The sequence below is a fragment of the Daktulosphaira vitifoliae genome, unplaced genomic scaffold (genome assembly GCF_025091365.1).
Source record: "Daktulosphaira vitifoliae isolate Bord-2020 unplaced genomic scaffold, ASM2509136v1 Scaffold_3, whole genome shotgun sequence".
Taxonomy (NCBI): Eukaryota; Metazoa; Arthropoda; class Insecta; order Hemiptera; family Phylloxeridae; genus Daktulosphaira; species Daktulosphaira vitifoliae.
In genome coordinates, this window is record NW_026099574.1 from 2,514,587 (window position 1) to 2,538,418 (window position 23,832).

The window sequence follows — 23,832 nt, forward strand, 5'->3', positions numbered from 1 at the left end:
ATTTTTAACTTTATAATGCTATGACATATTTAAAAGTGTATGGATCAACATTATTTTTTTATAAGAAATAATATTTTTTAATAATCCCTTTTTCATTCGACATACTTTATCTTAATTAGGATATTAATAATGAACTAGCAGATCATGTAGCTTTTGGAATAATCCATCAATTTTTTAAAATTAAACACTATCTAAAGATTTGCATCGAAGCGTTTTTTTTTTATAGTGATTTTAATCACTGTCAGATATCATTATACTTGATCCATCTATGCCACGTCACCACTGTGCCGCGACCCCCCTGTGCTGGGTTTTTTTTTTTAATTTTTAATTAAAATTTAAAAATATTGATTATTTTTTACAAAGTTTGAAACTTAATAAATTTATAAAAATTTAAAGTAAAAATCGTGTAAATATACTAAAATAATGTAAAATTGCTTAAGGATATTGTATTAGTATTGGCAGATTAATTGATTTATCATTGACTACTAAATTTATCCTAAAATAATAATAATCTAAAAAATGTTTTTTTTTTTTGAGTAATGGTTAAATACTTTTTAAGTTCACCTTTATTTTTTTTTTAATAAATATATTGAACTAGCTTATAAAATGGAAAATAATCTAATTGAGAAAATGACTAGTCGATAACAACTTTTTACCAGTATTTCTGAAATTAGCATGTTTTTATTTATGACAGGTGAAAATGTGCGGTTGTGAAATAATGTTAAATGATAAAAATTGTCATACTTCAAAATAATATATTAGAGCAATAAATTTGAAAACTACACAACAAATTGGCGACAAATTCATTGATTATTTAATAAATTCGATTAACAGATATTAAACAAAAAATTAATACTGAAGTCTATCAAGGTAAAATGTAAGAACAACAATTCAAATAACCGGTCGAACAAAGTATTATAAAGTACAATTAATGCACTGTATGAGAGAACGCAAGATGGCGGTCAAATATTAAGATAGAAGGATCCTGTCTTATAGTCACTCAGTTGAGTGGCCTGTAGTATAGCAATAAGATCAAAAACAAACTGGCAACGCTGCATTCATAAATCTAAAAGGACAAAACATTAAAAACGTTCTTAATAGTTATGAATACATGTTGCCAGTTTGCTTATGAACACCTAAACTATTGACTTCAGTATTAAATTTCTTAAATATCTGTCCATTGAATTGATATATCATAATGTATATAATTGAAGAATCATAAATGTTTAATACAGTTAATATACTTCATGAGAAAATTTGACTCGCGCGGCCAAATGAAAAGATTGAAAAAATCCTATCTCACTCAATAGTCAGTCAATTGTGTTTTTTCCTGTTCCGCTGATTAGAAATAAGTTCATAAGCAAACTGACAACGTTGTTTCAATGAGTTTGTCTAATTAAATAGGACAGAGCGTTGAAATCATTCTTAAGCCTTATGCATTTCACACGTTACCAGTTTGCTTAATAATTTACATTTTATTTGAATTTGTCGCCACTTTGAAAATATTATTCCGTCTGATGAAAAAGGTTGTTTGAATTTGTCACTCAAATATACTATAATTATTGCTATTAATAGACCGTCTGGTTGAGTTGATATTTATCGCTCATTAGTAAAGTAAATTAATATAATTTATAAAATGTATGTTGTTTATGATGTCGGCTTTACAATTTTCGGTACAAATTATTCAAGCACCATTTTTACTATACTAAAGTCATTTTTTTTTTTAGGAAAAATTTTTCTTATATTTGATATAAAAGTTAAAAATTTTTTATTTACATTGTATTTGAGACTAATATCTGTTTTAATTTATATTTATTAAATCGGCAATGCACTGTAATAACTTTTAATTTAAAATTAAAATGTATAAATAATTGTTTACAAAATTATGAACTTAAAAAAATGTATACAACTGTTACATAAAAATTGCACGAAATATTAATTATTGTTTTTAAAATGTTGTTTAATTAGCATTAAATAATGATAGATTTTTCATTAGATTAATATACTATAAGAGAACAATTGTAGAGTAAAATATTTGAAACTTAAATTTATAAATAGCTTATAATATAAACAATTATTTAATTAAGTAGACAGTTCGATAACAAATTTTGGACCAGTATTAAGTAATTTATTAACAAATTTATTCTCAGGCTAGTAAAAGTTCGCGACCGAAAATATGTAATGATGAAATCCAATAACTAATATGCTGCAAAAGAGAAATTTTATAGCAATAAATTGAAAACTACACAAGTAATTGACAACTAATTCATTGATTATTTAATTCGATGGACTGATGTTGGTGAATATAAATACCAGTGTTGAGAAGGAACTAGTTCCAAAAGGAACGGATTCCTGGAACGAGTTCTTTTTGAAGTAACGATGCTAGGAACTGCTTCCTTTTAAAATAAAGGAACGAGGAAAATGAACAAATTCCATTTTTTAAGGAACGTGAACGGAAATTACAGTTCCTAAAAATTTTTATAAACATGTTTAAGTGTAGTTTTCTTCGTATCTAGACATTAAAATATTAAGGTATTTTTAGTTGACTTTTGACAATGGAAGTCCCCTATATACCCAACCGAGATCGTAGGATGTTTAAATGAATCAATTGACTATAAATAGAGTTATTATCACATGTAGGTATACAGTAAATATTTAATATATGTTTACCAGTAGAGAAAAATACAACTTCAAGTTCTCGTATTGAAGAGTTAGAATTATTCTTAAAATGCCAGTCGAAAGACTTGACTGTGTTACTATTGTACCCTGCAATATTAAAAGTATTTTTAGAATTTAACACACCCCTTCCATCTAGTGCTCCTGTTGAGCGACTGTTTTCGACAGGTTTCAATGTGATGACACAAAAACGCCATAAATTGAGTGATTCACTTTTTGAAAAATTAGTTCTATTAAAATAAAACAAATTTGGTATATAAAATGAAAATTTTGTTTTGTTTTAATAGGACTAATAATTCTCAAATTTGTAATTAATGTGTGTGTTAAATACTAAAAATACTTTTAATATAATACTATTAAATAGTAAAACTGTAAATAAGTAGTTGTAAATAGTGTAAATAGTTGTTAACTGTACAAATTTTTTACAGTTGACAGCTATAAGTCTAATAATAAGAAATATGCATTATTACAATGTTATAATATTTAAAACTACATCTGTAATGTGTAGCATTTTAATTATTATAGTAGTTATTTATATTCTGATTTAAAAGATCAGTAGTACAGTTATACATTTTTATTACAGAATGATGTAATTGTTTTTGTGTAGTTACTAGTTATAAAACATTATTAAACATATTTATTTATGCCTTTTGATTTAAATATGCCATATAATCTAAAAATTCATAATAAAAATAAAAACAATTTTTTAAATAACTTGGTTACATAAAAGGAACGAAGAGTGGAACGAGTTCTTATTTTGGAGGAACTGGATCTGGAACAAGTTCCTTCTTAATATAAAGAACTAGGATCTGGAACGAGTTCATATTTTAGAAAATGAACGGGGAACGGAACGAGTTCCATTTAAAAAGGAACTTTCCTAACACTGATAAATACTGAAGACAATTGAGGCAAGTAGTAAGAGCGAAAATTCAAATAATCTGATGAATAAAATTAAAGTGTCATAAATGTATAGTAAAATAACATATTGCATGTAAGTACGTGACTTAGCGGCCAAATGTTAAGATAGAAGGAAATCTATCTTTTACTCAGTTGTGTTCTTTCGTGTCCCGTGGGTTTGAAATAAGTTCATAAGCTAACTGGCAACGTTGCTTTCATAAGTCTGTTTAATTAAAAGGGACAGAACATTGTATGATATTCATAAATGTTAGGAATGATTTCAAAAATCTGTCCCTTTTAATTATACAAACCTATGAAAGCAACGTTGCCAGTTTGTCTATAAACTTTATATATATTTTAATATATATATTTTTGGATTTTATCGCCGCTTTGAAAATATTTGTTCCGTCTGATGAAAACGGTTGTTTGAATTTGTCACTCAAATATATTATAATTATTGATATTAATAGACCGCCTGGTTGAGTTGTTATTTATCGCTCATTAGTGAATAAAATAATAGCATTTATAAAATGTACATATTATGATAAAATGTTCATTATATTTAATAGAAGTTTTAAATTTTTTGTTTATATTTATTTAATATTATATATAAAGTAATTAATAATAATTTNTGTTTATATTTATTTAATATTATATATAAAGTAATTAATAATAATTTCATCGGTTATGCACTGTAATAACTATTAATTTAAAATTTAAAAATATAAATAATTGTTTACAAAATTGTGAATTTAATAAATACATAAAACTGTTAAATTGAATGATATATTAAAAATTACTTTTAAAAAGTTGTTTAATTAGTTTTAAAGAGTGATTGGTTGGGTTTAAATCTACTTTGGCCAACTAACATATATCTTATCATTTTTAGCTTTATCGTTCTGATTTATTTTACATTCTCTACACTCTTTACTAAAACGTTCTATATCATTACATAATGTATTCCACCACACATGTGATCTAGCCAACATTTTCGTGCGTACTATACCAGGATGACCCTCGACCGATAACTCATTCCGTCGACGAAAATACGGTAGAAGAACTTGATCTTTTATTTTTGCTGGCTAACCTGAAACAATATAATTACATACTTTTTTTAATACCTCATCATTTTTTGTTTCCTTGCCAACTTTTTTATATGATAGTAACAATTCTTCCAAAAAGATAAATTTTCGGATTCCACTTCAATTTCATCTGATACTGGTAACCTGGATAACGCATCTGCATGACTGATCTGTGCACTTCTTTTATATTGTATTATATATCGATAACTAAATAAAAATATTGCCCATCGTTGTAACCTTGATGTTGATACTACCTGGATATTTTTTGATGGTTTAAAAATTGTTTTTAATGGTTGATGATCAGTTACCAAAATAAAATCTAAACCAAACAAATATTTATAAAACTTTTTTACGCCAAAAATTATTACTAGCGTTTCACGTTCAATTTGTGAAAAAATTTTTTGACTTTTGGATAGCGTGCTCGACGCAAACGCTATCGGTTTCTTCTCATTATAGATTATGTGACTAATTACTGCACCAACTCCATAACTACTACTATCGGTGGTTAAAACTAAGGGAAACTTTGGGTTAAATGGAACTAACAACTAACTATTACAAAAAACTTCTTTAGCCTGGTGAAATGCTTCTTCGCATTCTGTTGACCATTCTCAACTAGTATTAATTTTTGTCAATTCATATAACGGAGCTAACAAAGTTGAGGACATTGGAATAAACTTATTATAATAATTTATTAACCCTAAAAAAGATTTTAATTGCGTTAGATCACTAGGTTTAGGTGCGTTCATTATTGTATCTAATTAATTTTTATCTGGGTGAATACCATCTACGTCAATAATATGACCTAAAAATTCCACACTAGTACAATACCATTGACATTTACTATAATTAACTATTACTCTATGTGCATTTAACCGCTGAAATACTTTATTTACCGTTTCACGACAATTTTGTTCATTATTACCACCAATAATGATATCGTCCAAATATACTTGTACATTAGGAATATCTAACAAAAAATGTTCCATTGTTGCTTGAAATTTAGCCGGTGTTGACGCAATACCATAGCATAACCTATTATATTGATACAGGCCTTTATGCGTGTTAATCGTTAGCATCGCGCGAGTACTAGGTGCAACTTTTAGCTGCAAATAAGCATCAGATGGATCCATCACAGTAAATACTTTACAATTACATAGCTCATTGAATACCTTATCAACTCTAGGAAGTGGGTGTTGGTCCACTCTTAAAGCTGGATTTACAGTAATCTTAAAATTAACACAAATACGAATCTTACCATTATTTTTTGGTACTACTACTATAGGTGATGCCTACTCACTACTTACTACTTTAGAAATGATATTTTTGCGTTCTAAGCGGCTTAATTCATCTTCTACTTTTGATCTAAGTGCATATGGTAATTGATATGCTCTATGAAATCTTGGAATACAGTTATCTTTTAAAGTTAAATTTACTTCATACCCAATAATACTATCATCCAAATTATTATTATTAGAAATGACATACGGAAAATTCATTTTAATTTCATCAACAATTTTATTTTTATCCTCTATTTTGCTTATAAGTAACTGATTTTCTCCTTGATTCACCTCTCTCGTTACACTAATGAACATTTTCCTCCAATCAGGATAATGTATATGTATCGGTTTCTACTCCAGACATATTTTATTTTTTAACTTTTGCATAAACACTTTTTTTGGAATAATAGTAACAGACGCCCTACTATCTATTTCAAAATTTAATAAAACCCCATTAATTTTAATATTTATCATTAAAGACTCACAGCTCAGAGAATTTACATTTACATTATTAATATCGGCCACCGGATTCAATAAAATTAATACATTTACCCTTTGTTTTGACTTTAAAAATTTTTGAATTTGAGGTATGACCCAAGGCCCCACATGCAAAACATTTCCACTCTTTTGCTGGACGACACGTACAATGATCATGATTCTCCCATACAGAAAACACTGCCTGACTGACTGACCGTCACTTTGATATGATTGATTCTGCGACTGATCCCTGGCGTAATTTTGATTTGATGGACCACTTCGACTACTATATTTACTATTTTTCCCTTGGAACTTGTTTATATTTTTATTAAACACCGCCGTAGGATTATTTATGTTTTTCTTGAATTCCACGTACGATTTAGTAACCACATTAATTTGCGAATAACACTGGTTTATTTGGCTAATTATATTACCGACTAATTCGGAATTTAAGGCTATTTCACATGCTTTTTCAAACTTTAAAGTCTTCTCACCAAGCAATTTGCGTTGTATTGATTCATCCTTCAGATCAACAATAAGACGATCCCGCAACGCGTCGTCTAAAAAGGTGTCGAATTCGCAAAAGTTTGCTAAATTTTTTAAACTATCGATGAATTCTTGGATAGATTCATCTGCCCGTTGAACACGTTGATTAAATTTAAATCGTTCACTCACTACTAATCGACGCGGAGAGAAAATTCCTTCAAGGATAGTGATTAATTCATCATAGACTTTATCATCCGGTTCGTCCGGCAAACAAGTTACTTTCAAATGATTATACGTTTCAGGACCAATATATGCAATTAAATAAATTGCCTTATTTGCCTCTTTGACTTTTAACACGGTCTACTGTACTTCTAATCGGTCTAAATAATTTTTAAACGGCTCCAGCTCTGGCTCGAATGCCGAAATAAAATTTACTATACCAGACATTGGTATCTGTTTTAATTTGACATTTTAAAACACAGCACACAAAAAAAAAATCCACTCGTCAAAGTCGTTAGATATAGAATGAAAAGTTTAGTTTGTATGAGCCAATATTTTTAAAAATACTGATATAATTAAAATACAAATATAAATATGTTCAACTAAAATTTAATAAATAAAATATATAAATTAACAAAAAGCAAAATATAAAATACTAATAAAGATCAAAATTAATAAATTTAAATATAAATTATCAAACAACAATAATAATATAATGACAATAACAAATTTTAAATATATATTTGAACTTAAGATACATCCCTAAGAAATTGTTCCAAATTATCACTGTCTGATTTTAAACTTTCCCTTTTTTTTTTGCGTTTCTCTCCCTTTAGTTTGATTTTTTTTTCTTTGCTCTATAAATAAAATAGTAATTAAAATAAGTAATTTTTTCTTAACTAAACTCCGATATAATGCAAAATTTTGTGTTTGAAATTAAATTAAATAAATAATTGTCCTGCAATCTTGTCAAATTTAATTAAAGCGAAAATATTAGGCCCTAAAAGGATATTGATTTTAATACATAAAAAACATTTTAATTGATGATTTCAAAAACGTCACAACTCAATTTTTAAAAGTTTTAGATAAACAATTAAATTAGTATAGTATTGAAATTTAGTGTATATCAAGAGTGGTTTATTACTAAATCATATAATTTACTAATTCACATAATAACTTTCTATTTTGTAATACTGCATCAGCATAAATTATAAATGTTTTACTTAACAGTAAAATATATATGGTATAAGATGGGCATTAAATACTTTAAGCAGTTTTAAGGCTGTAAGCTATAATAAAATATTTCCTGTGCTTCTACAAGAGAGGCTAGATCTAATCATCCCCATCTCTACAACATATTTAGAGCATTCCTAGCCTACGGTTATCAACCCGAAAGGTCAGGGTGGTGTTTATATCTAAACCTAACCGTGCTAACTACTATGAATCAAAATCCTACAAACCAATAAGTCTCACTTCATTTCTTTTTAAGACTATGGAGAAACTTATTAATAAGTATATAAAAAAGGGGCTTCTAAAAGAGAACCCTCTACATAAGAACCAACATGCAGACTATACAGAAAAACCTACTGATACAGCTTTATATAATTTAAACACTAAAGCGGGGAAAGCTATACAGAATAAAATCTATGCAGTAGGCATATTAAAGAGGCTTTTGATAATACATCTTATGATGCTATATGTGAATCTACCCAACAGCATCGAATAGAACCCCTTATTATTTAAAGAGTAGAAACTATGCTTAAGGAACACTCCATTTTGGGATAGCTCAATGAAACTTAAGTAATCTAGAGTATTAAACAGGTATGTCCACAAGGAGAGGTTTTATCTCCCTTGCTATGGTGTCTAGTTTTAGATTCACTTATTAAAGAGTTAAACAAATATTGTTTTACACAAATCTAAGTAGATAACATTTATTTCAATTCTTTATTAAACACCTCTTATAATTTAATATTTATAGTTTAATTTTGAAATAATTAAAAAAGTATAATTTAAGTGATAATATATCAAAATAAAATTCCAGTGGATTAAAAATTGTTTTCCACTATAAACATAAAATTAGTCAATATCATTTTTAAAAAATTTAGTTATGAAATATTTTATTTTATTTTATAGTAAGTATTTTACTTGGTTTTCTGTATTCAATGAGTTATAACAGTCATTTGATGATGTTAATTTATCTTCCCCTCCTTCTGGTCTTGGTCTCATAGTATTTTGGATAGAAGACCATTTTTCAGAATCCTTCAAAGTATCATATTTACTTATATTTTTATCAATCTACAAGTTAAAAAAAATAATTAAAACCAACTTTTTTTTTAAAAAGAACATATAAAAGATTTTTATTGCTACTTTAGACAACCTTTACCAAGGTAATATTAGCATTAGAGAGAAATTTTCAGTTTACTTTTATTTTCTTGTCCAAGGTGATGATCCTAAAATTTTTTTTTTTGAAAATACGTAGAATAAATATTGCTAAAATTTGTCATAAAAATAATTTTTTTTTCGTGAGACTTAAATTTTTTTTAATATTTCTAAAGTTTTTGAAATTTAGATCATTTGCTTATACTTTTAACAAGATAAAGAAGGATGAATTTAGAAATTAAGTAACATAATTTTAACACTTTTAAGAAATGTATTATTTTCTCTTATATTTGATTAGAAGGCTTTAATTGAAGTTATGTAGAGTATGGAGTTTTTCTTTAAATTCTACACGCATAGTTTGAATCCGGTTAGGATATATTTTACTGTTTTTAAAAATATAAACTCATTAAAAAAAAATAATGCTGTAAACTCAATTGGCAAATTATTAAAATCGAAAAACTAAGTTTTTTTTTATTTTAAAATAATATTCTAAAGGTGAAAGCATAACAAAATGTATAATAGTAAAAATTAACCTTAATGTCTGATATGCCGGGCAAAATATCATCTGGATCAATATCAGCTTGATAACATGTTACCATGGGATTTCCAGAATTATCATCACTGAAAATTTAAATAACTTAATAATGTGTTTGCAAGATTGAAAATTAAATTAGTAATGTGAATTAAATCAAATTTTTTAAACTCAATCCTCAATTAAATTAGCTTGATTTTCTTTAAGTTCTTATTTTAACTGAATAAAACATGTATGTTTTTTTTTTAACATGTTCATAGTTTTAATTTATATCTAGTTACATTACTAATTAAATAATAATTTATTTATTTTTTACATGTCCTGTCATGGGTCATATTAGCCTCCCAAAGAGGTTTCTTAAAATATGAATATTCTGAGGAAAGTGCTAGAGAGAGAGAGATGACGACTAAAATTATTAAACTAATCTCTCGCTCATCATATGGAACTGTCTATAACCAAAGTGATAAGTTCTAAGTCATGAGCCTGAGACAGTGTGAATCAAGAACTGCAGTGTTATTGACTTAGCCACACCATTCCCACCATTTATAAATATAAAAAAAGTAAAGTACAGTAAATTACTATAGCAAAAACACTTAAAAATTTCTTATTTTACCAAAAGTTGTATGATTTTTGGCTTTAATACCTAATAAATCACAGAAATTGAGCTTTCGGATAATTTAAATTTTTTTATTTTAAAATACATTGAACTAGCTTAAGTTTAATTTAGGTTTTAGTAAGGTAGGTTTTTGGAACATTATCAAAAATTGAAAGGAAAAAATATATAAAATAAGTATAATTGTTACTTTGGTTAATGTTCCTATTTTCAAAAAAAAAGCATGTTGTCAGCAAGGCAAATGTTTGAAGTTTATCAATGATAAATTTACAATAATTCATCCAGTTTTCCAAAAGTTATTTAAATACAAAGTGTAAACTAAAAATATCTACATTTAATATTTTTTTGATCTAGTAGGAGCAAGAGTAATTTCATATAGGAATATTAAAAAACCAATAACTTTTCAGCTAGCTATACATTGAAGCTAATGTATCAATTTAAACAAATTTGTTTTACTCTATTATATTATAATAGTAAATTTAAACAAATATAATTTGATAATAGTAATCTCATTAAATAATGAACAGTCTCTCATAAAGGGGCTTCAGTGGAAATTTTAATTCTCAATTTTAACTTGTTAAATACTATCACTGGACTATAAAAAAAATGTGTAAACTAGGTGACAAACTTTAATATCATAATAGTAATATAGTTATATAGTAACATAATCATACTAGTGCTTAGTACTGGAGTATTTATGATTATAATATTGTTCAAAAATTAAAAATATAATCAATAGAAAATACTGTAATAAGGTTCAAAACCTACTTAATCAACAAATATTTTTCCTAATCTAAAATTTATCAAAAATACCTATCAGAATCTAAATCAATCTCTTTATTTCCTTTAATAACAATATCACCATGGCTTGTATCATCTAAAAATGATTTATCCAACACATCATCTGGTACAAAATCATCTAAATTGTTGCTATCATTATGTTGTTTTCGATTGTTTATCACCGAATCTTCCTTTGTATCTTCTATATTTACTTCTAAAAATGATAATATACTACAAAATTCTCTTTAAATCTTAATCAGCATAAAATCAAAGTATTAATTTTACTTATAACACTTTGGAGATCATCTAATTTATTTAAGGGAAATATTTTTTTACAAATATTTTGAGTCTTAAAATCATCAAGAAATTGCTTTTGATTAACTTTTGAAGATTTTTTATTATTTGTATTAGGTGATGGTGCATTTAACAACGGTAATGGTAATGTTGGAGTTACAGATTTATTTTCTGCATCAGTTCTTCTTTGATTTGAAAGCCTTGAAATAAACCTAAAAATTATTTAAGACAAATTACAAATTTGATTTTTCATTCTTTAGAATTTTGTTTGAAATAAAAACTTTTGAAAAATAAAAAAAATAATTGAAGACATTTTGTATTAAATATATAAATGCCTGAAATTTTTCAAATATAATGAAACAACAAAACATTTCTATAAAAAAAATTATATCAGCTTACATATCATAATTAGCTTCATTACTCTGTTGATAAACATCCAATTCCATAGTCATTATTTTCGTTTCTCGTTCATTGGTTTCTAAATGATTTATAATATTCTCACGCTGCAGTTGCAAGAATGATATACCAATCCATTTATATATTAGTTTAAGGCCAAATCCATTTGACATGGAGGCCTCAGCATAGCGAACAAAACTACCCCTATTAAAATATTACTAAACTGAATTTAAAAACCTAAAATACTATTTTAAATTTAAATACCTTTGTAACGAATTAAGGTAGTAAACAATTTCATCAGAATTAATACTTCGATGATGATTCATATCACAGTGATTTCCTAATACTAATATAGGAATATTATCTGGAATTTTAGGTAGTTCATTGTAAACATAATCTAGTGTCCTAAAAAAATAAATAAAAATATTAAATTTACTTCTAACATAAAAACCAATATTTAAAATAAACAAACAAAATTTTTAGTTTTTAAAATCGTCTCTAATGAAATAGCTCAATTTTTTTTTATCCACATTCCATAATTAACATTCTTTTTTTTTATATTTGATAAAAAAAAAATTAAAATTAGTATAGTAAATAGATGTATATAGCTAAATTCTTCGATTGTCAATAAAAAGATTACGATGAATATTTTATTTAATTATTTTACCATCTTTTGGTGATATCCAGTACTAATAGAACTCCATTTGTGTATCTGTAAACATCAACAAGTTCAGCATCTAATGCTGGAGTGTTTTCAACTTGAATTGGCGATACCATGGTTTTAGTATGTTCAGTTTTCAGAATATCACTTGGCTTTGATGACATTGAACGTTTCTTTCCTTTATCAACAACATCCCACACTTCTACTTTAACAACATCTTCAGTATTCTTATAGTTCCATTTAATATGGGCAACCTAGACAAATTCAACCTAATTTTTTTTCAAAATAAACCAATATATATTACTAGTTTACTTGAATTTCATCAGTTTCTTCATAGTTGGCAATAAAAGGTTTGCCTTGCAATCGATTCCATAGACAGGTTTTTCCTACGTTTCTATCACCTTTAATTACTATTTTTACTGCATAATAAAAACAAAAATTTAGGATACATAAAAAAAAAATAGTTTACATTTTTACCAACAGTTGTATTGAATGCCTTTTGAAAAATTTCGTTGTAAATCTTGAGATAAAACTTTGGGGTGGCCTGTAGATTGAATAGTAGCATCTTTATTTTCTGTTTTACTAGTAAAACGTTTTAATGTTGATAACATTTTTTAGTAGACGTAATATCCGTCAAAAATCTCAAATTTTGACCAACAAAATAAGATATAGTTTTATTAAATTATTGAAAAAAAGGTGCTTAAGTTTCTAGTGATTCATAAAATTTTTAATTTACAATTAAAAACCAATACAAAGTAAACACTTCTAATTATTTAAAAAAAGTGAGAACTTGTTTTAATTTAAGTTATTGTATAAGGACTACCTATTAAGCTTACATCAAATCATGTTTTATTTGTTTATGCTCTGGTGGCAATTTAAATTTTGATAATGCAACTCGTTATTATATGATAACGTAATATAATCAAAGAAGAACAACTGATAGGGATGTTATGTCCTTAGAATTGTCAATACTTGTACTCGGTATTGAATCAAATTTATAAATCGATTTATAAAAATATCAAAAGAAGTAACGATGTTAACTAGTATTAATACCTATTAAAAAGATTTCATTAATTTGACATTATCGAATTTAATGATGCTTGCCTCTTATTTAACATATACTGAGAAATAAAACATAAACCTAACTTAGCTATTTGTCATAAATTCGTGTAAATTATAAAAATATTTATTTTACGATAAAAAAAAAAAAAGTAAATTATTTATTAAAAAAAAGTTCTTTAAAACAATTATTTTAATAAATTATTTGTGATATGCGATTTTTCAAAATTATATCACATTAGTAAAAAAGACTTTAAAATGCATTCATTTTTGTCACTATGATTAATTAAAACATAATTATCATTAATAAGAAATGTCCACAAATCTTTTGTAAATGCTTAACTTTTACATTACATACGACCGAAAAATGATACATACTACATTGGTCTTCTTATCTATTGTACGTATAAAATATAAATTAACAACATATTCGTATACTACTTTAATCGAAAACTGGAAATAAACATACTTGAATACCTAAACGTCAACTACATAGTTAGGACTAAAATAATAAAATGTAGGTCAGAATTAAAAACAATAAAAGCGATAAGAGCTCTAAAAAATATTTCTAATATATTTGACACTAGGGTGTAGCTCAAAAAAAAAAATAATAATAACAATAAAAACAACAAAATTTTATTGAAACGAAATTAATACCAATTAATTTTTTTTTTAAATATTTCATAATGCTCAAAAAACCTGACCTCATAAAACCTACATCAAATCAATCAAATTTAATGTACTTTAAGATGATAAATATCCATTAAAGTCAAAAGTCATACAATTTTCGGTAAAAATGGCCGATTTTGGAGTTTTGTTCATTTGCTGTGCAAATGAACATCTACATCGTTCAACAAGAAATTAAACTATAGATTATTTAATGTATTATACAGAATGTAATTTTTTGTGGATATGATATATAGGTCTATCAATTATTTGAATAATGCTTGGATCAAAAAAAAATTTTTAGTGTTAATAAATAAAATAATTTTTTAACGTTTAACCACCTTTTTTGAAAATCCTATCATAAATCAAAGTACTAGCAGAGCGCAGAATCATTATACCATTTTTTTTGTAAAATACGCATCGAAGCGTTTTACTTATGGCAGAGAGTTCAATAAGTAAAATATCAATTAATACTAATTTAAAAATATGTTTAATATAAATTAAAAAATTCAACAAAAATACTGTACTTTAATTTTTTTTTGTATATTTATTTTTATTTAAATAGTTAACTATTAGCAAACCAACTATTAATAAAAACATGAGACAGCATTAATTTTCCAACGATATAAGAAGAGGACGGCTTTGTCAACAGTTTACAAAATAGAGTTACTGTAGGTCGTAGATACACAATCCCCCGAACAAAAACTATTCAAGTACTCTTTGGCAACTACTGTAATCATTTGATGATCAATTGTTTTTTGTACCAATCAAACGATAGTATAACGACCAAGTGTAATCGGTCCTTGTCATTCCTCCAATGTACTTGTTACTTTGGACCGATTACACGAGTACCGATCCATAACTAATATTGAATAACAATATTGATACCAAAAAGTACTCGTATCGAAAAAAAGATAAAAAAAAATCTTTACTTATATCGTTAGTATTGCAAAGTCACTAATAACAGGAGGAAATTTTCTTTAAACGAATTCTCTATTTCAAAAACGCTCAAACAAAAGTCATAAATATAATCATTAAATCTCGCCTAGAAACTAATAGTAACTAGTAAATGCTTTTTAGAGAAGATACAGAGGCATAGGTAGTGGAAGAAGAGTTGAAACTTCCTCATTATGAATTTTTTAAGTGCAACCAAAATAAATGAAAAAATTAATGAAATGTGGAATTAGGCATTCAACCTTGAAAAAATGTCCATAAATATTCCATAACAAAAAATTGTTTATAAATAAGGGATTACATACAAGATAGAAAGAATACCTGGAGTACTTATACGGAGAGGAAGAAGATTCAGACACACAAGAAAAGGGGGGAAAAGATCGATTAAACGAAGTTTTTTGAAGAGCAGAAGAAGAAAGAAGTGTCCTAAAAGCTTTGTAGATTAGAAGAGCTAAACTAATCGGAAATACACTACGACATAACAATCTACTAGGTAGAATAATAGAGGGATCCATAAAAGGGAAGAAGAACCGATAGCTAATATATAAGTCAAATAGTTAAGGATATGGGATGTGAAATATACTACGAATTAAAGCGTAAAGCAAAGAAGCGGAAAGAATAGAGGAATACTACCAACCAGCCCATGGGCCGTAAACAAAAAAAAACATACAAAATGATTTATTTAACTTAGCCACTTGATTTCTCTTAAAATAATAATTAAGTTAAAAACATTTTTTTTGATATTTATTATTCACATATATTTCTTGATTTATCAATTATGAGTGAACATTTTGTTTAAATGCACACAGATCTAAACCTTAATATACCAATAAATAATACACGATTACAACAGGTCCGTTATTAAAGTATCATAGCTTCCAATAACAAATAAACTACAGACATCAAAAAAAGAATAGAATTGGCAAAGCAAGCATTCCAAAACAAGAATTAGCTACTCACCAATAAACATATGTGCATTGGCATACATAAAGATTAGTTAAAACTTAATTCGTTAAAATTTGTCTAGAGTGTATTTTCATATGGCAGTGAAACATGGACAATTGACAAGAAATACAGAAGCATTAGAGTTATGGATATGGAGAAAAATGACAAAGCCAATATGGATAGACAAAAAAAGAAATGAGCAATTGCTAGAAGAACTACGAGAGACAGTTGATGAGCGTGATTGAATCAAGAAAAATAAATTTAATTGGACACATCAAGGACATAGTGACTTTAAAATCAACATCTTCGAAGAAAAAATAAATGGGAAGAAATCAAAAGGACGCCAAGGAAACAATATTTTGAAAATATCCTGGAACTCATGAACTGTGCGTCTTTTGTTTCACTGAAGAATTTGGCGTCAAACAGAGAAGAGTGGCTTCAACAACAAAGTGATGATAATAGATGATGATGAAATAACAAAAAAACAAAAATGTTAGTCATATATAGAATTTTTTTTATTATATAAATCTTTATTGCCATAGTTATTTAAAATTTTTACACCAATGTCTATAAGCTAATAAAATAAATTAAGTGCCAATAAAAATCAAGACAATACATTATAAAATAGAAATAAAATGTTATTTCCAAAAATCATTGTCATAATTGTCTTAAGGTAATACATTCTTTTCATTAATTTCTAATGATAGCATTTTATTTGTCATTCATTAGCCTGTAATATAAAATAATAAGTTTTTCTTTCAGAAATTAGTACTTTTATCATTAAGGTCAATTATTAAAAAATAAATAATTTTTAGTTGAATATCAGATATTACGGGTAGGTTGGGTTACAATATCTGCATTACATATCCCTTTTTATTTTATTTTTAATATAAATAATATAAGAAATTACGAAAAAAAATTATAAAATATATTTTTTATAAATTTATTATTTTCAAATTTTTTTTATTCATAATATTTAATATTTTCTTTTATACTTAATGTAAATTATAATAGTACACAACTTTTTTTGTTCAAAAAAACGAGTTTATTATTAAAATAAAACGTCTAAACTAACTTAATTAAAATTTAACACATTTATTAATAAAGAAATTAGGGTATCAACTTATGAGTTATGATTGCTTGAAAAATGTTGCTTGAATGAATCGCCTAGGGACATCAATTTCTTCTTTTATGTTTATGGTTCTTTTACACACATATTTATTTGACAATTCTTTAAATCCATTTTCCGTAAAGAGTTTATGAAGATAATCAATAGAAAAAAAATATGATCTGAAATTAATAAAAAAAAATTATAATCTTTAACATTACTGAATGTATTGAACATTTTTACACTAACCTAGTACCATCTTGGCGCATATAAAAGTTCTCGGAAATTTTGTGACCAGGTTTAAATCTTAGTTGGGTCATGTCATGAAGTCCATAATCCCTGAACAATACACGTCCACCGTTTTTCAAAACTTCATGAATATTCTGAACAACTTTTTGATGATTGTCAGGGTTTATAGCGGATAAAACAAAAATTGAAGTGACTATGTCCAAACTATTTTTAGGTATCACTGATTGCAATTTATCATTAACAATATCACAAGTGAATGCTTTGATGATAGATGGATTGTAAAATGGATTTGATTTAAGACATTCAATTGCCCTAGGTGAGAAATCACAAGCATAAAAATCTGCATTTAGACCATCAGTAAGTAATGGGTATATAAAGTTTCCTACACCGCATCCAATTTCTAGTATTTGTTTTTTATCATTATTTAATCTAGCTATATCTGTAAATTCACGAGTTGTCCAATGACGATCTTTAAAAAATCTGTCACCATTACGTTTATAAAAAATATCCCAGTATTTTTTGGCATGCCTATCTAACTCTTGAGCTTTAAATTCTGAAACTATTCGTAAATTTTGTTTAATTAGTGTGGTTTGGTCTTCTTCATTTAATTTCACTGGTTCAACAGTTTCCTCCTGGTATCTAATATTTATTTTGCTACTATCATCCATCTAAAAATTCCATGCACATCAAGTCACTTATAATATATATATATATTTATATACATCTAAATATAAATGAATTTCTACAATTATTATGATAAATTATAGTATAAAGTTATATATTTGTATTAGTTTAACAACAAAACTTAACTTAACTTAATTCTACTACTTAGGAAAACTAATACTAAATATTGAATCAAGTGATTCTTAAAACATAATTAGTGCATAAAATGGCTTCATAAATATAATAAGGTTAACTTAAAAATTCAATTGAATACCTTTCTATTGTTTTGGTTAAGGTACTTTATATTATAGTTTAAAAGATATTTAAAAATAATTGTTTTGACATTTAGGACTTGAAAGAACACATTTTCAAAATAAACCTACAAAGTATTGAGATCAGGTATTTTAAAAGTTTTAAAAAGTGAAAAATAAAAAAATTCTTGGTTGCCAATGATAAAAAATAACACAATACAATAATATCCTAATTTTTATTTAATTAGCTACTTTAAGAAACTTTTTATAAAAAAAAAAGGTGAAAAATGTTGAAACACAATAACACAAAAAATATAAGTTCTGACTTAAGATTAATCAATACAACCAACAATTATTCAACTATTCTCCATAACAGAAAAATATATTAATTTATTGGTCGAAAAAAGTTAAAAATACATATATTAAATTTCATTAACTACAAGTTAATGTAATTTTTAATTAAAATTTAATTTTAATTCCAGAATCTTAGAACTAAATGGTATACTATCACCATTCTGGCACAAATTTTTTTTTAATTAAAAATTTAATATATTGTATTAACATGCACTTTTGACCCATATATTTTTATAATATTGACAATTATACATTTTTACACTAGACTTCTTAAGACAGGTATATATTTTGTTTGATTTTTTTCTACAACTGACTGAATTGGTAATATAGACAAATTATTTTTATGATTAATAATCAATAATAAAATTAAAATATTAAGTATTAGTTCTATTACAATATTTTTAATGTAAATATTTAGAAATTTAATCATTTTTAGAAATATTTTGTAACTTAAAGAATATTTATAATTATCAACTTCTAAAAATAGTACTGATAGTTATAAATTATATAATTGAATTTTATGAAAAATTAATCTATTTAGCAATAATAGGTAAGAGTTTAATGTATTATAATTATTTTTTTTTTTTTACAATATCACAAATTAATTTGCTTGTCCTTAAAAATAAAGTATCTACAAAATTAACTCTCCAAATATTGTGAATATGTGGTCAACATAAAAAGAAATCTATTAATAACCAACTAATATTAACTAAAATTTAAGTAATTTAAAGAAAACAAATGAAAAAACTGGATACATAATAATTAATATAAAGATATATATATATATATATATATAAATATATATACATTTTTTTTTTTTATAGAAATGATGGCTATAGTTCCATATCTTGGGCTTCACTTTCACTGAACTCTGACATTGAAGATTCATCACTATCTGAACCAGCATTTCCATCATCTTTGAGTGCATCTTCAGTTGCATATTTCTTTACATATTCTTCTACTCGTTTTTTATACTGTTCTGGTTTGTGCAAATATAAAGCTGCAGCATCACCATTGAGAGGATCAATTGGATTTGGATATGCAAGCAACTGAGGTAAAAATGATTCAAAAATATTCAGTAAATCGTATAAAGCAGTCCAAGCTTGGTTAATGACATCTAGACAAACAGTTCCAGATACTTCATCAATATTTGGATGATAGATCTTATTAATGAATCCAATAGAAGGAGATTTGAATGGATAATGTTCAGGTAAATGAACTCGGACTTTCCATAAACCTCCTTCATATGGGGTACCACGTGGACCATACAATTTTACACAAAACTCATTAAGACCATTTAAAAGAGTCACTTCATGTTTACTTTCAATGAGCTTTATAACATCTGTGTCCATACGACGTTTACCAGCACTAGGTGAAGACATTGCAAATGTGATAACCAAATATACTGAAAAATAGTATAATCGTCGACTAAATTGCCCATGTAATAAAATTGTTTTACATATTAGGTTGCCTTGTGTTTTATTATGTTATTAATAACAAAATTATTAAATTTAAATTTAAATTATGATAGTATTAAATAATATGAATATATTTTTTAAATAATGTTAACTACCAGAACTAAAACATTTTTTTAGAAACTTGAAGTTTATTTATTTATTTCATAAAGTAAAAATTTTGATCTTAGGGAAAATTAATACTAATTTTTTTTTTTTGGTTACAATATTTAATATTTAATAATATGATTTTTACATGCTTTTTTTTTTTTTTTATTGAGCTTCACCAAGAGATATTTCATAAAATATTATAAAATAAGTTACTTTAACTAAATTATATTTAAAAAAAAAGTAATTATTAAATTAAGTTCATTTTTATAATAACCAATTACTATTTGATAAAAAAGAGGGTATTTTATGAACCAATCAATTAATCAAAAAATAAAAATAATTTTGATATATTTTTTATTGGATTCTTCTATATACATGTTTTTCTCAATTTTTCAGTCATAAATACAAAATTAACTACTAGATAAAATAAAAAATTGTTTATAAAAAATAAAGAAAATTACTGTTTGATAATAACTTTTGGAAGTTTTTAACAATTTCAAATAAGACTAGAGGTGAGGTGGGAATGTTATTTTATAACTAAATATTTCTCGGCTTCACTTCTACTCCTCCTTGGTTAAAATATTATTGACTAGTATTAGCCTAAAAGTTATCGGCTAGTTATTTTCTTAATTAGATCATTATTTATAAACTAGTTAATTATGTATGTCATCATTTGGAAAAATAATTTTGACATCTTTATAAAGTGGTTTATGACAAATGAATCACCTATAAAGGATGTGTTGTGTGGAACACAACAAAGAAAATTAGGCAAAATTATATTTTGGGATATCCTAAAACTTTTTATTTATTATATCTTAATTGGAAATGAATAACTAATAGAGTTATACAAAATTATAAAAAGTTATTTTTTAAGTTGAAGATTTCCTTATTACTTTAAGGCTCTTGAACATTATGTTGTGCAACTGAGGATCTTTAATTACACTTAACACAATATCTTCTATAGTATATAGTAAAATAAATTATAACTTATGACTTAATAGCTTATGAATTAAAATCTTTTAACTAACACTTTTTTAAATGAATACTGGAGAATTATTGTTATTATCACACGGCATTTATCAACTACATTCTCCTTCCCACTTAAATCTAAAAATATTAAGGTTTTATAAAATAATAGTTTAATTATTTATTATAAATGGTATTTATCTATTTTTTATTCCAATTAAATATGTATTACTCATAAAAAACCTTAAATTGATGCAATTATTAAGAGTAATAATCAAAATAAATAAAGCAATCACTAAAATTAGAAATATTAAAACAAATAACACAACCCATTTATCATTAATAAAATTAGTTTATAATTAAACATGTTCAACCAAATCTCACTATAGTATTACATCAAAATCAATAAGAGCAAAAATAATGAGTTTAACACAATTCACTCTATAACACTAGGCAACCAATAATTTTTATAACCAACCAGCATTTAATCATTTATAAATAATATCCAAATTTAAACAAAGGACAAAAAAATACATGTTAATTTCATTATATGCCTCTAATAATTAATATTATAGTTTATTCTTATATACCTACTCATAGAAAACATTGAACATTTTCCACTAAATTTCCTTATCTCAAACATATTGAAAAAATAAGATTAATTAAATTTGATCATAACACTGTAGAAAAGTTAATTTTTTAAAAGTGCATAACATGTAAAAAACTTTATAAAACATTTCAAAAAAGGTTTAAAAATTATATATAATTTTTTAAAATAATTTTTAAAAATTAACAATAATAATGCTTTTATTATTTTATTACCTCTTAAGATTTTAATAGTACCAAAAAATGTTTAAAATTTCTATAANTTTATTATTTTATTACCTCTTAAGATTTTAATAGTACCAAAAAATGTTTAAAATTTCTATAAAGTGGGTAAAAATTAAAAATGTATTATAGATGAGCTAATACTAGTTTAGAATATATCTTTTGTCAAATAACGTGTATTACGAGTTTGTAACGATATTGCGTCTTACTTACTGAAGCGTAACTAGATAGTTGAGTTCCCAAAAAAATAGTTGATCTAACTTTAAAGTTTTAAAATTCCAAATTGTGGAATGCAATTTAACGATAAATAAAATATAAAAACGCCAACGCTGAGAGTCACAGGGCACGACACATAATTGTTTTAACTTTTGATTATTAGGTAAGAATAGTTACTTTTGACAAGGTAATGGGCCAATAATATTGAATGTAAAACATCCATTAGAACATCTGTGCGAGCACAATAAAAAGGAAAAGGTAAACGAGTCATGCGCATAAACCTTATCTGATAGTGATCAGCTGATCACTTGGAGCAAAACATATGAGCGCGGTAATTTAAACAATAAACGATTTGAATGGCAATCATAACTGTAATATATTTTTATTAAAATGTTTTTCAAAATAATGGTCTAAATAGTAAGGCAAAGGTGTTCAGAGGAGCCGAATCCATTAAAAATATATTTTAAACCGAGCCCGAATCTCCCAAAATTTAAAACACCACTGTCTAAAAAACATTTAAAAATAGTTTAAAAATTACTAAGCTCGAAATAACTAAAAAATAATTGATATCAAATTACTCAAGCATTTATGAATATAGTTATTATAATTCCTTAATTTCATCATTTTAATTTTGTACCTATTTAATCACAATATCACTACTCAATATGCTAGATATTTAAAATAAGAATTTTACAAAAATATCATTATGTAAATGAGCACAATACCCGATGTTCCCTCTTTCTAAAATAAGTATTAACCACAGCAAGATCATACGATACTGCGAAATCCAGTATTCTTTCTCCAGCCTCATTCTTCCCACTAAAACCATATCCTCCATGTACTCTTTCATATCCTCTCCTCTCATTACCTACATGTCCATTCATATCTTCACCTATAACCGCCTTTTCATTGCCAGGTACCCCTTGCATCACCTCATCCATCTCTCTCCAAAATTCTTCCTTGTCTATTTCATCACATCCCACTTGTGGTGCATAAGTACTTATTACATTCAGCACTTTTTCTTCGAATATCAATTTTACGACCATAATTCTGTCACTTTTCCTAGCTACTTCTGTTGCGGCGTGCTTTATTGTATGAGTATTATTATGATTTTTTTTATTATTATTATTATTGTGATAAGCGGACGTCCGGTTTTACTCAGCGGAGAAAAACCAGTCTCCTAATAAATGCCTCACTATTCACATATAGAAAACAGGGCCGCCTTTAAGGCAGGGCACATCGGGCCCGGGCCCAGGGCCTCCTGCAAAAGGGGGGCCTCTTTGTAGACAATCGTTAAGTTTTTTTAATATATTTTTTTTAAAAAGAATACTTGAACAAAATGAAATCAATTTATTTTAAACATAAAACTTTATATTAAACATAATACACACATATATATAGATATTCCTTCTAAAATTGATTATATACTCCAATTAAACAGTTTTTTACGACATTTTT

The 23,832-nt window shown here is 25.8% G+C and overlaps 3 protein-coding genes and 1 pseudogene across 5 annotated transcripts; all 4 read right to left on the reverse strand.

Annotated features, from left to right (window-relative positions):
• Positions 1-5,786: 5,786 nt before the first annotated feature.
• On the reverse strand, positions 5,787-7,384 carry LOC126900994 (uncharacterized; annotated as a pseudogene).
• Positions 7,385-7,488: 104 nt separating this feature from the next.
• LOC126900993 (rab-like protein 6) lies at positions 7,489-13,549 on the reverse strand. 2 transcript variants are annotated; one of them, XM_050677075.1, is made up of 10 exons: positions 13,028-13,549; positions 12,863-12,969; positions 12,557-12,804; positions 12,154-12,294; positions 11,893-12,093; positions 11,485-11,705; positions 11,233-11,413; positions 9,808-9,895; positions 9,041-9,190; positions 7,489-7,752 (listed from the first exon to the last, which is right to left on the reverse strand). In XM_050677075.1, the coding sequence occupies exons 1-10, from the start codon at positions 13,113-13,115 to the stop codon at positions 7,645-7,647; spliced, it is 1,533 nt and encodes a 510-aa protein (XP_050533032.1). In that variant the 5' UTR covers positions 13,116-13,549; the 3' UTR covers positions 7,489-7,644. The 2 variants fall into 2 exon arrangements, with proteins under 2 accessions (XP_050533032.1, XP_050533031.1); XM_050677074.1 differs by having other exon boundaries at positions 13,032-13,547.
• Positions 13,550-16,665: 3,116 nt separating this feature from the next.
• LOC126900461 (tRNA N(3)-methylcytidine methyltransferase METTL6) lies at positions 16,666-22,517 on the reverse strand. Its single transcript, XM_050676178.1, has 3 exons — positions 22,372-22,517; positions 17,532-18,199; positions 16,666-17,464 (listed from the first exon to the last, which is right to left on the reverse strand). Exons 2-3 carry the CDS (start codon positions 18,197-18,199, stop codon positions 17,305-17,307), a joined length of 828 nt encoding a protein of 275 aa, XP_050532135.1. The 5' UTR covers positions 22,372-22,517; the 3' UTR covers positions 16,666-17,304.
• LOC126900462 (ubiquitin-conjugating enzyme E2 H) lies at positions 18,716-22,519 on the reverse strand. Of its 2 annotated transcripts, none has more exons than XM_050676180.1 (2): positions 22,372-22,519; positions 18,716-20,204 (listed from the first exon to the last, which is right to left on the reverse strand). In XM_050676180.1, exon 2 carries the CDS (start codon positions 20,179-20,181, stop codon positions 19,633-19,635), a length of 549 nt encoding a protein of 182 aa, XP_050532137.1. In that variant the 5' UTR covers positions 20,182-20,204; positions 22,372-22,519; the 3' UTR covers positions 18,716-19,632. The 2 variants fall into 2 exon arrangements, with proteins under 2 accessions (XP_050532137.1, XP_050532136.1); XM_050676179.1 differs by lacking the exon at positions 22,372-22,519 and adding an exon at positions 21,925-22,039.
• Positions 22,520-23,832: the final 1,313 nt, after the last annotated feature.

Coding starts and splice junctions, on each gene's coding strand:
- LOC126900993 (XM_050677074.1), bottom strand. CDS start 13,161: ATGTTATCAACATTAAAACGTTTTACTAGTAAAACAGAAAATAAAGAT. Junction 11,706..11,892: donor AATGAAGCTAATTATGATAT/GTAAGCTGATAT, acceptor AATAATTTTTAG/GTTTATTTCAAGGCTTTCAA. Junction 9,896..11,232: donor ATTGATTTAGATTCTGATAG/GTATTTTTGATA, acceptor TTAAATTTTCAG/TGATGATAATTCTGGAAATC.
- LOC126900462 (XM_050676179.1), bottom strand. CDS start 21,973: ATGTTTGAGATAAGGAAATTTAGTGGAAAATGTTCAATGTTTTCTATG. Junction 20,205..21,924: donor ATGTTCAATGTTTTCTATGA/GTAGGTATATAA, acceptor ACTATTTTTCAG/TATATTTGGTTATCACATTT.
- LOC126900461 (XM_050676178.1), bottom strand. CDS start 18,199: ATGGATGATAGTAGCAAAATAAATATTAGATACCAGGAGGAAACTGTT. Junction 17,465..17,531: donor ATGCGCCAAGATGGTACTAG/GTTAGTGTAAAA, acceptor TATTAATTTCAG/ATCATATTTTTTTTCTATTG.